The sequence below is a fragment of the Hipposideros armiger genome, unplaced genomic scaffold (assembly GCF_001890085.2).
Source record: "Hipposideros armiger isolate ML-2016 unplaced genomic scaffold, ASM189008v1 scaffold_40, whole genome shotgun sequence".
NCBI lineage: Eukaryota > Metazoa > Chordata > Mammalia > Chiroptera > Hipposideridae > Hipposideros > Hipposideros armiger.
Window position 1 is genome coordinate 4507475 of NW_017731390.1, and position 15554 is coordinate 4523028.

Below are 15554 nucleotides of genomic sequence, written 5' to 3' on the forward strand. Positions count from 1 at the left end.
GGAGGAACGGTCATACATAGAAGCTTGCAGTCAACCCCTCCCCATTCCACACAGGAAACTTCGAGAGGAGGAGCTGCGGACGACCTCTCTACCCTCCATCCCCAACCCTTTTCCAGAGCTCTGCAGTCCTCCTTCGCAGACCCCCATTCTCGGGGGGCCCTCCAGTGCAAGGGGGCTGCTCCCTCGAGACACCAGCTGCCCCCATGTGAGTTGTCCTGGGAGAGAGAAGGCAGGGCTATGGGGGTGCTATGGGACTGGGATGGATATAGTGCCACTTCTGTGGAGGAGGGTGGATTTGGTCAGGGGCTCCTGAAGGTATAGCAGATGGGGGAAGGCAAGGAGCCACCCTTTGCCCTTCCTCAAGGAATCTGTAATTCCTGGGGTACAGGTAGTAAAGGTGTACAGTGAAGATGGGGCCAGTCGGTCGGTGGAGGTGGCGGCAGGTGCCACGGCGCGCTATGTATGTGAGATGTTGGTGCAGCGAGCTCACGCCCTCAGTGATGAGAACTGGGGGCTGGTGGAGTGCCACCCCCATCTAGCGCTGGGTGAGTTGAGGTGCAGGGTCTGCCTGGGCTGGGAGGACATGCTTCCCACTTGGGCTAGGCAGGTGGCTCCGAGAGGCCTTGGCTGGTTTCCACTGACCCCGCTTTTTGCCCTTGATCCCAGAGCGGGGTTTGGAGGACCATGAGTCAGTGGTGGAAGTGCAGGCTGCTTGGCCTATTGGTGGAGACAGCCGCTTTGTTTTCCGCAAAAACTTCGCCAAGTATGAACTGTTCAAGAGCTCCCCAGTGAGTGTCGGGGATGGAGGTGGGGGGACCTCTGGGACACCCTGATGATCCCCTATATGAACCCTCAGTCCCTGACTCATGACTCCTTTCTCTCCCAGCATTCCCTGTTCCCAGAAAAGATGGTCTCCAGCTGTTTGGACACACACACGGGCGTATCCCACGAAGACCTAATCCAGGTGAAGGGACACCCTCCTTTCACAGTATAGTCATAACTCCCCAGAATCCCCATTGCATCTTGGCCCATCAGCCTTGCACCTCCTCTCTGTGTGGTGAAGAGAGCCCAGCATAGTTGTGATAGTGAACATGTCACTCTCCCTGCCTGAGCGTCAGTTTCTTTATTAAATGGGGACAATAAATGCATGTGGAGCACCTCTTCTCATAAAACGGGTTCTGTGAAGTCGTGTGTGTGTGTGTGTGTGTGTGTGTGTGTGTGTGTGTGTGTGTGTGTGTGTGTCCCTCTAGGCCTCTCACCTTCCTGTCTTCTGGCCTCAGAACTTCCTGAATGCAGGCAGCTTCCCCGAGATCCAGGGCTTCCTGCAGCTGCGGGGGTCAGGACGCAAGCTTTGGAAACGCTTCTTCTGCTTCCTGCGCCGGTCTGGCCTCTATTACTCCACCAAGGGTACCTCCAAGGTGAGGTATTGAGGCGGACAGCCCCAGCCCCCCGGATTCCTCATCCTGGTCCTTCTAGGCGTTGCCCCTTTTCTGTTAGAACTCCTGGACCTTTCTTCCCCTGGGCCCTGAGACCCTCAGTTGCTTCTCTTTCCCGCCCAGCCTACCTGCCCCAGGAGGTAGCAGTGGGAGAGGCAGGTGAACTGAATTTGAGTACTGGCTCTACTTCTATTTGCTATGTAACCCGAGGCACTTGTGTGCCCCTCTCTGGGCCTGAAATCCCCACAGCTGGCTTAGGGAGGGCGGTAACTGGGGGATAGGGTTCACCTGCACCAAGTCCTGCTCACCTGTGCTGCGCAGGACCCGAGGCACCTGCAGTACGTAGCCGACGTGAACGAGTCTAACGTGTATGTGGTGACCCGGGGCCGCAAGCTGTACGGGATGCCCACAGACTTTGGCTTCTGTATCAAGGTGAAGACCCTGGCCTGGCTGGGAGGCACCGGGAGCTACTCAATCCCCAGGATCCTACCTGGGAGTTCTGAGCTCCTTTTGGGACCCAGACTCCTCCCTGCACCATGCCCTGCCCTCTGGAGACTGGGAGACAGACATCTGGTCCTAAAGGCAGATATGGAACCAGCCAGTTTCCTCTCCCCACAGCCGAACAAGCTTCGAAATGGCCACAAGGGGCTTCGCGTCTTTTGCAGTGAGGATGAGCAGAGCCGCACCTGCTGGTTAGCTGCCTTCCGCCTCTTCAAGGTGAGGCCCTGGGAGTGGCATGGGAGGCTGGCCTTGCCTTTGGGGTCCACAGCCTGAGGGAGGAGTGATAGATCTACCTTCGGGAAGTCTCCAGGATGAGAGGGCATCACAGCCTTGCTCTCTCAGCATCCCTGGTCCAAGGCTGGAGTCGAAGCTCTGGCTTCAGAAAGCTCCTTATCCAGGGGCAGAAACACAGCTCTGCTGCTGGGGAGGCCTGGTCTGGAGGGTGTCATAGCCTAGACCGTGGCACCGGCTTGACCTCAGGCCTTTTTTCTCTCTCCACCCCCCAGTATGGGGTTCAACTGTATAAGAATTATCAGCAGGCACAGTCTCGCCACCTGCGCCCGTCCTGTGTGGGGTCCCCACCCCTGGTGAGTGTGCACATGGGCATTAGCTGGGGGTGGGTACCCAGGCCCCGTCCCAGGGATACTTGGGCCCTATTCTGACCCCTCCCCTTCCCATCCTATCCCATTTGCAGAGGAGTGTCTCGGATAACACCCTGGTGGCCATGGACTTCTCTGGCCATGCTGGGCGTGTCATTGAAAACCCTCGGGAGGTTCTAAGTGCAGCCCTGGAGGAGGCCCATGCCTGGAGGGTGAGGGGCCTGCACCCATCTGCATATCTGTACTGGGGACCGCTCCATATGGGTTTCCATGGAGTGGGAGGAAAAGGGGTGAGGGGAGGCCTTCAGCTGCACAAAGGGGCTCTACATTCTTGAGGGGTGGGGTAATATCTCTGACACCCCCACCCCCCACTGTGTCCCCCTCTGCTCTGCAGAAGAAGACGAACCACCGTCTCAGCCTGCCCACCCCATGCTCAGGCACGAGCCTCAGTACAGGTGGGTGAGGGCCCAGCATCCCCGGGGGCGGGGGCTGCCATGGCTTCTCTGAGCATTTCTGGTGGGGGCGGTTAGTATGAAGGTCCCATCTGTCTCCCCTTCACCCTTCACCCCAGCCATCCACCGCACCCAACCCTGGTTCCATGGACGCATTTCCCGCGAGGAGAGCCAGCGGCTCATCACACAGCAGGGCCTTGTAGATGGGTAAGGGGCAGGGCTGGGCAGGGCAGCAGGCCCAGAGGTAAGAGAGACCTTGGGTGAGGGCGGCAGCTGTGTGTCCTCAGCTAATGTTGTCCTGCCTCCTGGCAGCCTGTTCCTGGTCCGAGAGAGTCAGCGGAACCCACAGGGCTTTGTCCTCTCTTTGTGCCACCTGCAGAAAGTCAAACATTACCTCATCCTGCCGGTGAGTAATCCGTCCCTTCCCAAGAGTCCTAGATTCCTGCAGTAGAGACGCAGGGCTCCTAGCAGCCTGTCATCCCCATCAGGCCCCTGCAGGAAGCACCTCCAACCCCGGCCCCCAGTGTGTCTGGGGTTTCCTGCGCTCTCCTTTCTCCCTGCACAAGCAGTGGGGACCTCAGCCCTGGCCCAGGAGGGAGCCCTTCAAGCTCATGTCCTTCTCTAACTACCTACTCCCTATGGCCATACCCCAGAGTGAGGAGGAGGGCCGCCTTTACTTCAGCATGGACGAGGGCCAGACTCGCTTCACCGACCTGCTGCAGCTCGTGGAGTTCCACCAGCTGAACCGCGGCATCCTGCCCTGTTTGCTGCGCCACTGCTGTACCTGCGTGGCCCTCTGACCACCGCAGGAGCAGGCATGTGTCTCAGCCCTGTGCTCCTAGGCCAGACTCAGAGGGTCAGAGGGCGGGGACAGGATTGTGAATAGTCGGAGGGCTTCCCCACTCCAGTTTTCTCCTCTGCTCCTCTGCCTCCCTGAGGCAGAAAGTGCCCCCCCCCACCCAGTCCACCCTCAACCCCTCTCCTCAAGGGAAGGCACTTGGGGTGGCCCTCTCCCCTTCATGGAGCTTCTGGGCACTGCCCTGGGGCAGGGCATTATGGGAGAAGGAGGGCAGCCCAGGGGATCTTCTGCCCCACACTTTGTACAGACTGAGAGGCCAGTTGATCTGCTCTGTTTTATACTAGTGACAATAAAGATTATTTTTGGATACACCTATGAGTTCTGTCTGGCAAGACCTGGCTAACTGGGGTAAAGAAGGGGAGCAGGAGAGGTGGGCACCAGGTCTTGGTGAATGTGTTAGATGGATAGAGGCCACGGACTGGCTAGCCTGGATGTTTCTTAGGGCAGGGGTGGTCTTGATCATCTGAGAGTCTCTAGTACCCAGCATTGTCCCTGGTGCGTAGAGGGTGCCCAGTAATTGTTGGTTAAATGAATAAATGGACAAAGGACTGTCATCCAGGTGAGATTTCCTGATAGAGCCTAAAGCTACAGGGGTAACTCTGATAGGGTCTGGGCATTGGAAATGAATCAGACAACATCCTTATCCTCCGCTACAAGTCCTGGGCTAACTGGTTGAATAATGAGTTCCAACAAACACACAGGGATGCCTCTACCACCGCCATCAAATCACACAACGGCTCCATTACAAGTCCTTGTGTCCCCCACTGTCCACCCCTCTCACTCCTCCCCAACGCCATATCTGTTTTCTGTCCTTATAGTTCTGCCCCCTCCAGAAAGCCTTTATGGAATCCTACAGCGCTCAGCTGTTGGAGTCTGGCTTCCCTCTCCAGCCTATCCTTCAGCATTGCAAGTGATCTTTCCAAAATATCAATCTGCCTGCTCTCCTGTACTTCCACTTGTGCCCAGATAGACCCTGAGGGATCTGACCTCTGCTCACTGCCCATGCCAGTCTTTGTTTCATCGTAAGACGTTTGTCTAATTTAACAGTTTTAGTAGTCTTAGCTCTTACGTGATGGGGGAGCTTTATAATAAATGTATCAGATTGGCCACACCGGAACCTACTGCTCAATCTTCAAATCACAAAGAGATAGACCCTCCAGACATGTGAACCTCAAGTAGGCATTATTTTGGCTAAGAAATTGAACCTACATCTGATCCCTTGTATCTAACTACTAGTTTATCAGAGATACAGGGAACAGAAGAACATGTGAAATGACACATGGGGATACAATTACCCAAATCCAGACCGGGAAACTACAGAACAGATAACCCAGTTTTTTCTTCAACAACAACAAAATTACAAGAAAAGAAGATGGGGAATCTCTAGGTTTCAAGAAATTTAGACATCTTAACCAAATAGAATGTGTTGACCTTATTTGATTAAAATCTAAACTAGCTAACTGTAAAACACATTTGTGAGCAATCGGGGGAAATTTGAACTCTGGTAAGATATTTTGTGATATTAAGGAATTATGGTTAACTTTTTAAGATGTGATAATGATTGTGGTTATGATTTTTTTTAAAGTAATTTTAAGTCCAAAAGTCCATTCTGAAGTATTTATTAGTGAAATGATTCAGCTTTGATTTCAAAATAACCCAGAGGTTAGGGAAGAGGGGGAGGATATAGTCTTGGGTTGGCCATGAGTTGATATTGGTTGAAGCTGGGTAATGGGTACATGGGGTTCATTAAATTATGCTCTAATTTTGTATAAGCTTGAAAATTCTATGATAATTTTTTTTTTAATGGAGACTAAGGGGTTGCGGGAATGGATGAAAAAAGTGAAGGGATTAAGAAGTACAAATTGGTAGTTATGAAGTAGTCAGGGGGATGTGGAGTGCAGCATGGGAATGTAGTCAGTGTTGTGATAGCTATGTGTAGTGCCAGATGGGTGCTGGACTGATAGGGGGATCACTTCATGGAGTGTGTAAATGTCTGGCCACTGTGCTGTGCTCCTGATATTAATATAAAAGTGTTGAGGGGCCGGCCGAGTGGCTCAGTTGGCTAAGTGTTGCCGGTTCGATGCCCACATGGGCCAGTGAGCTGCACCTGCGCTGAGCTGCCACTGAGCTGCCAACAGGTGGCAGGATGGCTCAGCTGGTGAGAGCATGTGCTCCTAACAACAAAGTTGCCGGTTCGACTCCTGCATGGGGTGGTGAGCGATGCCCATCCACAACTAAGATTCAACACGGCACCTTGACCTGAGCGGCTGTGAGCTGACCAACTGGCGGCCGGATGGCGACTGGACGTGGAGCTTGGAGCTGAGCTAGCTGCGCCCTCCACAACTAAGATTGAAGGACAACAACTTGGCTGTTCCCCTTCCTCAATTCCCCAATAAAATCTTAAAAAAAAAAAAGTGTTGAATGTCAACTATAATTGAAAATTTTTTAAAATAAATAAGTGGAGACTCTCTCTCCAAATCTTTGAGATTGGCTGGGCACAAGGTGGTGGGATCCCGTTTTGTAGGTGAGGAAACTTGACAGCTCAGTGAGGAGACCTGTCCCAAATCCTAGTTAGTGAGAGAGAGCCAGGATTTCAACCCAAGTCTGAGTACCAGGTCTAGGCTGTTCTGGTGCCCCTGCCTAGCTGAATTCCAGGTGGAATTCCTAAGTGGCCTGTAGGGGGGGGTCCTCCCCTGGGAGCCTCTTCATTTCTGCAGCCCTGGTCACTGGCTGGGGGGTTGTCCTGAGGTGACTTTGAGGAGGGCCAGCCACCACAGCCAGCCCTTAGGCCAGCCTTAGCATCCCTGGCAGCCACTCATGATGAAGCCTTGGCTAAACCCAGGCTTGGGCGCCAGGCTTGTCAGACAGAGGTGGGCAAACAGGCCTCATCTACTCTCCAGCCTGGAACCTGCTGGACTCACCCTGAAGAACTTAACTGCAGCCCAGGTGTGAGAGGGGTGCAGATTTTGTTTCTTTTTAGCAGGACTTGAGGCAGGGACCAGTGCAACCTGGCCTGCTACCTGCCACCTGCCATGGTTCCCAGAACCATCCTGTCACTGGCTTCTCCTAGGCCCGAGCTGGCTGGTGCTAGCTCTGTGGCTGGCCATGGATGCCCAGGTAGGTGTGCTAGGGACCCAAGCTGGGGTGAGAGTGATGGGGTCAGAATGAGTCACATCTTTAGCATGTCCAGGTATTTAGGCTGCACACACAAAAAAACAGGACCCAGGGCAGGGGACAAAGCCCTTCTGTCAACCAGCTAATTGGAGTATGTGCGACAGATATCGCTCTCACTTTATAAAGGGAAGCTGAGGCTCAAGGAGGGTGACCCACCTGAAGTCATCGATGGAGTTAGGGACGGAGGTCAGACTCAGCCCACCTTGCGGGTGGTGGAACGCAGCCCTTCCCGGTCCTGCCCTTTGTTCTCTGTCCCCTTCCTTCTCAGTGCTGGCCACTATAAGGAGACCTGGGCCACGGGGAGACCTTAGAGGTGGCAGCTGGCTTGGCCCTGTGCTGGATACTGGAAATCCGCAGCTGGATATCTTCATGAGTGGCTGAGATCTCTGACTTCATGGAGAAGCAGCGACTGAGAGTATGCAGGACAAGGTCCCCTCAGGGCCAGCTTGCAGAGGTACCCAGGACAAGATTCCCCAGCTCTGAGCATGTGAGAAGGCTGCTGCTCCACCGCCAAAGAGGCTGCAGCGTGACCTGCCCAGTCCAGACGGCAGAGGAGACCACCAAGGATAGCTGAAGTGCTGGATAGTGGAGGCTTGTGGGTATGAGGAAATCTGGGTGGGTAGGAGGAAGGCGGGGACATTGTGCAGAAGGCAGAAGCTGGCGACTCAGATACTGCCTTTTTAATATGTTTACTGAGTTGGACTGTAAAAATTATATGTGTTTATTAAAGAACATTTCAGAAACCAGAGAAAGACTTGGGAAGAGAAAGGGAAAGCCCCTATAATCTCTCCATGCTGAGGAGGACCCAGGCCTTGAGAGAGGGTGATGCAGGGCCCATATCCAGGGGGCTCGCCCTAAGTAGACCCAGCTCCTGGGGCTAGTATGGTTGGCATCAGTCTGGTGCCAGGGTACATACCCATCCTTGGTAGTACCATGGGCCTGTAGGAGGGTGTGACCACAGGGTTGGCCTCCCTGACTGGTCAAGTGTGGAAGGCAGGGTGGCTGGTGCCAACTTTCTGGACTCTGGGAATGGATGGGCATGATTGTAGGGGAGCCTACTTATGGATAGGGTATCCTAGGGTAGGGTATCCATAGATAAAGCTCTGGCCCGTTCATGCTCTCCCTGCTCCCCAGGCATCCTGTTCAATGAAATCTATGCAGATTCCAAGTTCCCAGGGTGAAGGGCCTCCTTGTGCGGGTTCAAGGGTTTAACATCCGGGCAGTGACCCTGCCTGGCTCCTTCCTCATCCTCGGGGCCAGGCACCCTGAGGGAGGAGGGAAGAAGGAAAGGAGTCAGGGGAGACCAAGGCCACTAGGAAGGATCTTTTCTTCTGAACTGTCTACAGAGGCAGTTTTTAAACTGCCTTCCTGGAGTCCAAAGGTTCCATAAGGGGTTGGGGGCAGGTTGGGGTGGGGTTGGGGGAACACTGCCTTTATATCTGGGAGTTAGGCTTCATGGTGTATTTAGAAAAAAGGCTTCCCACTACTGAAACACTGATCTGGTCCAGCAGACAGAAAAGGGGGCCCAGAGTCAGGAGTCGGTTCAGCTTGCCCAGTGGTGGGGTCTATGGCAGTCTGCTTTCCTGTCCTGTGCTGATGGCAGAACCTGCTTTGGGGCTTGGGAGTGAGGTGTGCAGTGGCCTCTTAGGACAGAGGACTCTGAGCTTTCAGCTGGGGTGGGAAGTTGGGAGGAGGGAAAGAGGGAGTTGGATCTTGGGGGAGTTGAATATTGCAGACTGGAGTCTAGAGCCACAGGAGAGTAGGTGACCAGCTGAGGCTGGTCCCCAGAGGTCCCCCATGATCTCCATACAGGAAGGGGTGTTGGGAAGTGGGGTTACTATCTGGGCTGAGAAGGTTGTGTGCTACCAGGTCCTAATGTGGCCTGAGAGTTAATCCCATGTGCTTTGAGCTATGATCCTCCAGCGTCCCCTTGCAGGGCTGCATCTGCCCCAAGGAAGGGGCAGTTTTACTTTGCTGGGCACCTAGGGGGCTGTTGAGCTGCAGCTGTGTTTTCATGGTAAGCAGTTTGTTTTTACTAGGATTGGGTTTATCTTGGGTGGTTTGGGGGAGAGTGAGGGAGATTGGTAGGCCAGTGCCACTCTTTTAAGGCCACTAGGTGGATCCCTGTAGGGCATCCTTAAGGAGCTGGGTCCTATGACCTTGGAGTTCTAGGGGGAAATTGCATGCAAGGATGGAATGCACTGTCTGCACCTCTCCCCCTGTCCCCACCCGTTTGCAGTCAACCGGGTGTGTTCCTCTGCATGTATCTGCCCAACCCGTGACCTGAGTCAGATCCAGGACGTCGTAGAAGTGAACATTCCTAGACTACCTGTTTTCCAAAGGATTCCAGGGTATCTCCGTTCTCCCGGCCTTGGCTCACCCACAGCTTTCTTCACCCATCGGTCTTGATGCAGTTCCCACCTTTTGGTTCCCTTCTCCCAAGCTGAGGCACCCTGTTCCACACGTTTAAGGGAAGAGCTGGGAGGCTGCGGAGCGCCGGCTGGGTGAATAGGGCGTGAGTGACCTAAGAGTCAGTGGAACCTGGAGTGAAGATACACGAGGGGCCCCATCCCACGGGGACCCATCCCGCAGTCGCTCTGGCTCGCAGCAGCACCTGAGGAAGGTGATCCTCACCCGCCGCCCGTCCTTTCTCCCCGCGGCCCTCCCCGCCCCCGAACAACCCGGCACGCTCGCGGTTGCTGGCACCGAGGGGCACTGGACCATCGGGGGTGCTGCAGGCATGCGACTCCGCAGAGCCACCTCCATTTCTGCGATGGGAAGGCTCGCCCCACTTCGCCAGGGGGCGCGCTTGGTTGGGGGTGTGGCGCTCAGTGCTGTCGATCCCCAGGCCGGCGGATCGAAGCTGGGGTGGGGAGTGGGGGTGGTTCGCGTGGCGCCACAGTAACGAGCCCATCAGTAGCCGGGCAAAGGGGTTAGTTTGTTCATTGCGAGTCGGTGGGCTGGGTAGTGGCCTCCAGAGACCAGGAGAGTGAAGGGAGGTCTGAACGCCTGATCCAAGCATAACAGGGCATAGCAGGGGGCGAAGGCTAGGCAGGACCTCGGGGGCGCGGCGGGCTCGGGGCCTCGCACTCCCTCGGACCCGCGCCCGCGCCTCACGACGCCGCCCGGGCCGGCTCAGCCGCGCGGTTGCAGTGACACCCAGCGGCCATGAAGTAAAGTGCAGGCGCCGCCCTCTCGGCTCCCGGTGTAAGGTCTGCGCCTCTCGAGGTTCCCACTCGTGGTTACCAGCGGGCACCCCCGGGAGAAGGCCGTGCTCTGCAGACTGTCCCGCGGGGCACTTCCCCTTCCCCTCCCCCAGCTTCCTCCCTGCAGTCGCTGGAGCGCTGGGAGATCCTGCAGGGCTGCAGTGCCCGGAAGGGCGGGGCGGGGCGCAGCGGCGGCGCTGGGCTGTGACCCCGTGCAGTTTCACTTCTGGATCCTGCCCCGGGTGTGACGGGAGAGTACCTGGGTGGGGGTGGAGGGGGGACACACGGGCGGGCTGAGGTCCAGCGCTCAGGACCTCGAGTGAGGGGTGGGTTTATATTCCTGGATGTCACGCTCCCCACGCCCCCCTCCATTTCCCACCTCCACGGGTTCCACACCGCTGTCCCCCGAGCTGTCGCTCCACACTAGCGGCTGCCGCCTCCGCGGGGGCTGCCGACCCCCGGAGAGGCCCCGAGCGGCGTGGGCGGCAGGAGGAGCGAGCTGTGAAGCCGCAGGCAGGGGGTTAGGCTGCGGGCTGCTGAGATGCCGAGCTGTTTCTCAGAAGTGCAGCTGCCCCTCCCCTCACACCCCCCTCAACTCCCACCTCGCTCCGCACCGCACCCCTCCCCCCCTCCGCCTGGCCTAAGATTTCCTCTCCCAGGCACCCCCAACCCAGGAATCTGTGTCTGGGTCCACGCAGAATTAAGAGGAGATCCCGCGAGAGGACCAAGGGCCTCAGCGCCCATATTCAAAGCCTCCCACTGTCACCTCCCTAACCCCCACAACCCTGTGGGCCAGGATTGGAATTTCACAGAACGGTTAAGAAAGTGAATGAACACTTGCGAAAATCACAGGCGGCCATCACGCTAGCTCCAGGGCCCTACCTCAGTCCCAGTGCCTGAATTGGTGGGGAGAGAAGGAAGAGGCAACAGGACCTCTCTCCTATTCTTGTTTTTGGAGTTAGAGGCAAGGCCTGGCTGGAATAATGGGGTTGAGGCCAGGCTAAGTCCCAGCTGGAAGAAACTTCAGAGATCTGACTCTAGGGGAAAAAGTCAAGGCCCAGAGAGAGAAAGCAAAGTGCCCAGGGTCACCCAGAGAGTGGCAAGGCTGGGACTGGAACCCCAGAATCCGCACCAGGCTTCTCTGCCTGCTTTCCCCCAACATACACACACACACACACACACACACACACGCGCGCGCGCACACGCACACGCACACGCACACGCACGCGCGCGGGTAGGTAGGGCAGTTAGGGTCTGTGAGCAAGAAGAAGGTGGAGGTGCTGAGAATGTAATTCCAGTGGGGGTGGCATGGGGATTGAGCTGGTGGAAGGACAGGCCTGGGGGAGGAGGTGGCATCTGCCCCCCTAGTTCCCATCCATCAGCCGCCCCCAGGGCTGTGGTTTATCTGACTAGGCAGCTCTTCTGGGCCAGGGGGCCAAGGGGCTGAGGGGGGAGGCGAGGTGATGGGAAAAGGCTGTTCTGGGGCTTCCTGTCCCCTCAGTCCTGGGGAAGGGGGGCAATTTACATCACCCACAGGCCCTCTAACCTCCATTCTTTCCACTACAGTGCTCTTTCCTGGGGTATGTTCATGTTATTCTGGGGGAAGATCTGTTATTTGGGGGGAAGGGAGGCACCTGCTTACTTCACAGGTCAAGACAGAGTTAAAAACAAAACCGCAGCAAATTCAACACCCCGTGTCCTGCAGGGACTTTCCATGACACCTTCCTTCCCCCTTGTCCCCCAAGCCAGGGAGTATCTCCCCAGAGGGCCTCCCCACCCCAGGTGCAGTGGCTTTTGGCTTTTATGCAAACAACTGTCTGACCTGGGAATGCTCTGCAGCCAGAACGTGCGTCTTGGGCCGCATGTATTCCCTCACCATCCGTCAGCCTTCCTGGCCTTCCCAAAGTTCTCACCTCCATGCTTCCTCAGACTCTAAATGCTCAGGGACAGGAGGCAGGGAAGTGAGATAGGTCCTTGTTCCCCTGCCTGCCCTTGGGTGGCAGTTGCCTGCAGGTGGAGGTTTGGGCACACAGCCTGTGTGAATGGCCTGGTTGTGTTGAGTGATGGGGGAGGAGGAGGGTGCAGGTGTAGGGTGGCCTCCACTGCCAGGCCCACCACCCTCTAAAGCATCCAATTAATTCCCAAGAATTAGGAACAGAAACTGTCCTCAGGCTGGAAGTCCATTCTGTCCCAATGCCAGCACCAGCCAGCTACGGATCTCTCTCCACTGCTCATTGGCAAAGGGGATCCCTGTCTCCCTCTTTCCTTCCTGAGCTGCTTCTGCTTTGGGAAGGGAATGGGAATGGGGACAGCCAAGGCTGAAAATCAGCTACCAAGAGGCCATGTTTGAATGTATTTAATTTTACTATACAAAGACAAGCTGCACTACCAGCCCTCTCTCTCAGCCCTTAGAGGTGAGACTGGAAAACCTGCTGGAGATCCTCAAAATAATCTGGTGGTGCTGAAGGTGGGGTCAGCAAAAGCTGCCACCAACCTTGCCCCACGTTTGCTTATCCTAAACCCCAGAAACGTCTTCCTCTTGCCTCTTCCACAGAAGGAAAAGGGAAGGTATTTTGGATGAGTTTGAGCAGGAGGCCAGACCACCTGTCAGACTCTCTCCTGACATTTTTAAAGAGAGAACAGAAGATACCCAGAGAGGGAGAATGTGGCACGATCCCTATGACATTCTCCTCTGAGTTTTCCCCCCAGGAAAACTCCGGAGGTTTGGGTCTCCAGGTGTCTAAAGACTAATTTAAATGTGGTTCAACAACTGCAACTTGGGTTTTCCAATGGATGTTTCTGAGACCCTATAGATGAAAAAGTCAGGACTTGCCTATCTTTTAGGAGCAATGCCTGCCGGGAGGGAGGGTGGAGTGGTGTCTTGGAGCTGGGAGACACTGTGTTCAATGTGTTGATCCTGTCAGGTGTAGACCCCAATCTCCTCCAGTCCCTTTAGTGAACTAAGGACCAGTGGAACCAGAACCCCACTGTGGGGATTTGGTGGCTAGCAGCAGGATACCAATGGCAGGTTCAGCAAGGCATCAGGGGAAATGCATTTTTTTTTTAAAGATTTTATTGGGGAATTGGGGAGGGGAACCAGCCAAGTTGTTGTTCTTCAGTGTTAATTGTGGAGGGCGCCAGTCACTATTTGGCTTCCCGTCGGCAGCTCATAGCTTCTAAGCTCAAGGTGCTGTGTTCAGTCTTAGTTGCGGGTGGGCATAGCCACCATCTCATGCGGGAGTCAAACCAGCAGCCTTGTTAAGAGCGCACGCTCTATCCACTGAGCCATCCAGGCGGCAACTCAGCTCAAGGTGCCAAGTTCAGTCTTAACTGTGGGTGGGCGTAGCTCACCATGGAACAGGCAAATCTTATTGTTACACCAGCTGAGCCATCCTGCCACCTGTTGGAAGCTCAGCGACAGCTCAGCTCGGGCGCAGCATCACTGGCTCATGTGGGAACCCAACCGGCAGCCCTGCTGCTCAGAGCTCGTGCTCTTAAGCCAACTCTTAAGCAACTGAGCCACTCGGCTGGTCTGGGAGATGCTTTCTTTCAGTGATAATTCCGCTTATCTTGGTACTTGGACTTTAAGCAATAGCCAGAGGGGCTAAATTAAGAAATATCCCTAGAGGCAAAATTGAACCCTTCCGTTTTCTGACAGCAGCAACTATAAAATGATAGGCATGCACAATGACTAATTTTAAACACACCAGTATACATAGTTTTTATTTTCAGTGTAAAAAATCAAACACGATAAAGAAGCCTTGAAAATTATCAGCAGGGTTGTTTTTGATGCGAGGATGCACTCATCATGGTTCTGGAAGGGTTAGTTAGCATTGCTACATTTTAGAAGCAGACTCTTTAAACACTCTTTATGGAGGGTAGGGCACCTTACAGTGCTCCAAATGGTTGGAGTCCAGGTAAAACTCGAGGTGAGTCAAGAGGGAAGGTCACTGCTGGGTGGGGAGGGCATTTCTGAGAAACCCAGATGAGAATGCTGCGAGCACAGGCTGTGTCAAAACTTCTCGGCAAAGTCTCCCTCCCTCACTCCTAGTGGAAAGGCCGCCCTGAGCCCCAAACCGCATTCCCTTCCTCACCCGTCATTCTGCAGACAAGGGTCATCCACAGACCACACGTGTGGTGGCTTTGGCAACCAAAAATTAAAATTCAGCTATGGTTTTTCCAGCAGCCAAAATGATCCCTCACCAAAGCTCACACAGACTGAGAACCTGAGCATGCAAAACCACAGTCTGGGTGAAGGGATGTCTGCTTTTCAAATGACCTGCTAATTCTTTGCAACCCACAGTAGTTTGGTTTCTGTGAACCCACAGAAGCAGACCCACCAAAAAGGGCCTTGTCTGCTAACCTGGAAGAGTCCTTGTATAAATGAGTCACTGGCAATGGGATCAGTCATTTTTAAGGCTGCCCCATTTTCCTAACATGTTAAAATGTCTGTTCTGTCTTTTTTTAGGAGAGGAAGAAGCAAAGCTGCATTTACATTCAGAATATGAAACAGGCCCCACAGATGAGGGGTATGGACTTGGAAGGAGGTGGGTGGGCTTATGGGACTGCTCCCCAGGCTTTCTAGAATGGGTCAATGGGGAGATGGACAGTGAGGACCATTTGGGGAAACTAAGTTGCTTGGGGAATTAATGACTGAGGGCTCATAAAATGGTGAGGGAGGAAAGCTATTCTACTCCCCTGGCTGCAATGCTGTGAGGTACCTATAGCCTGTGGTTAACTCACATTGGTTTTAAGGTTCAGTATATTCTTTACTCTTACCCATTAAAACAACACGAAGGAAACTGTGTTACAGACCAGTTGCCTCCACTGGCTACTGAATTAATAATACGATTATGGTCCTGGTATCGTCTTTGAATATTTTCCATGTCTTTAAATCCAGATGCAGTATATAGAATGGAAAATTTGCAATCATCCAACAGAATCTGCCCGACCCCTCAAAAAAAAAGTAATATTACCCCATAGACAAAATTACATAAAACCTCACAACGTCCTTGGGAGGTAGATATTTGTTATGACCTTACATTTTTTAATCAAAATATTAACATTCCAGTTTCAAATAACAACTCAATATCAATGTATAAGACAGACCGCTATTATAATATTGAGAGGAAACTTGCATTCAGCTTCTTTAAAATACAAAGATCTGTTTATCATATTGAGAGCACGGTGAGGTATAGACTATATACAGCTTGGGTAAACAGAGGTACAGTCTTGGGGGATGAGCTCACATAAGCTTAAAGCCTGCAGCTCTCGTTGAGCTCTTCTGAGCCCACAGTCCTTAGAGGCAGCAGTCCCCAGCTCTGGGT

General features: G+C 54.1%; 1 protein-coding gene across 7 annotated transcripts in view; it reads left to right on the forward strand.

Annotated features, from left to right (window-relative positions):
* GRB7 (growth factor receptor bound protein 7) overlaps nucleotides 1-4158 on the forward strand; it is an 8793-nt gene extending 4635 nt beyond the window's left edge. For 6 of the 7 annotated variants that reach the window (XM_019638760.1, XM_019638762.1, XM_019638758.1 and 3 more), the window contains 13 exons: nucleotides 55-205; nucleotides 389-545; nucleotides 667-788; nucleotides 887-964; nucleotides 1281-1418; nucleotides 1758-1868; nucleotides 2055-2153; nucleotides 2444-2524; nucleotides 2632-2748; nucleotides 2931-2991; nucleotides 3108-3195; nucleotides 3301-3394; nucleotides 3642-4158. In XM_019638760.1, coding sequence (XP_019494305.1) covers nucleotides 55-205; nucleotides 389-545; nucleotides 667-788; nucleotides 887-964; nucleotides 1281-1418; nucleotides 1758-1868; nucleotides 2055-2153; nucleotides 2444-2524; nucleotides 2632-2748; nucleotides 2931-2991; nucleotides 3108-3195; nucleotides 3301-3394; nucleotides 3642-3788 — 1444 coding nt within the window. In that variant the 3' untranslated portion in view covers nucleotides 3789-4158. The remainder of the gene's footprint in view (nucleotides 1-54; nucleotides 206-388; nucleotides 546-666; nucleotides 789-886; nucleotides 965-1280; nucleotides 1419-1757; nucleotides 1869-2054; nucleotides 2154-2443; nucleotides 2525-2631; nucleotides 2749-2930; nucleotides 2992-3107; nucleotides 3196-3300; nucleotides 3395-3641) is intronic. The other variant, XM_019638764.1, reaches the window with a different exon arrangement.
* The last annotated feature ends 11396 nt before the right edge of the window (nucleotides 4159-15554 follow it).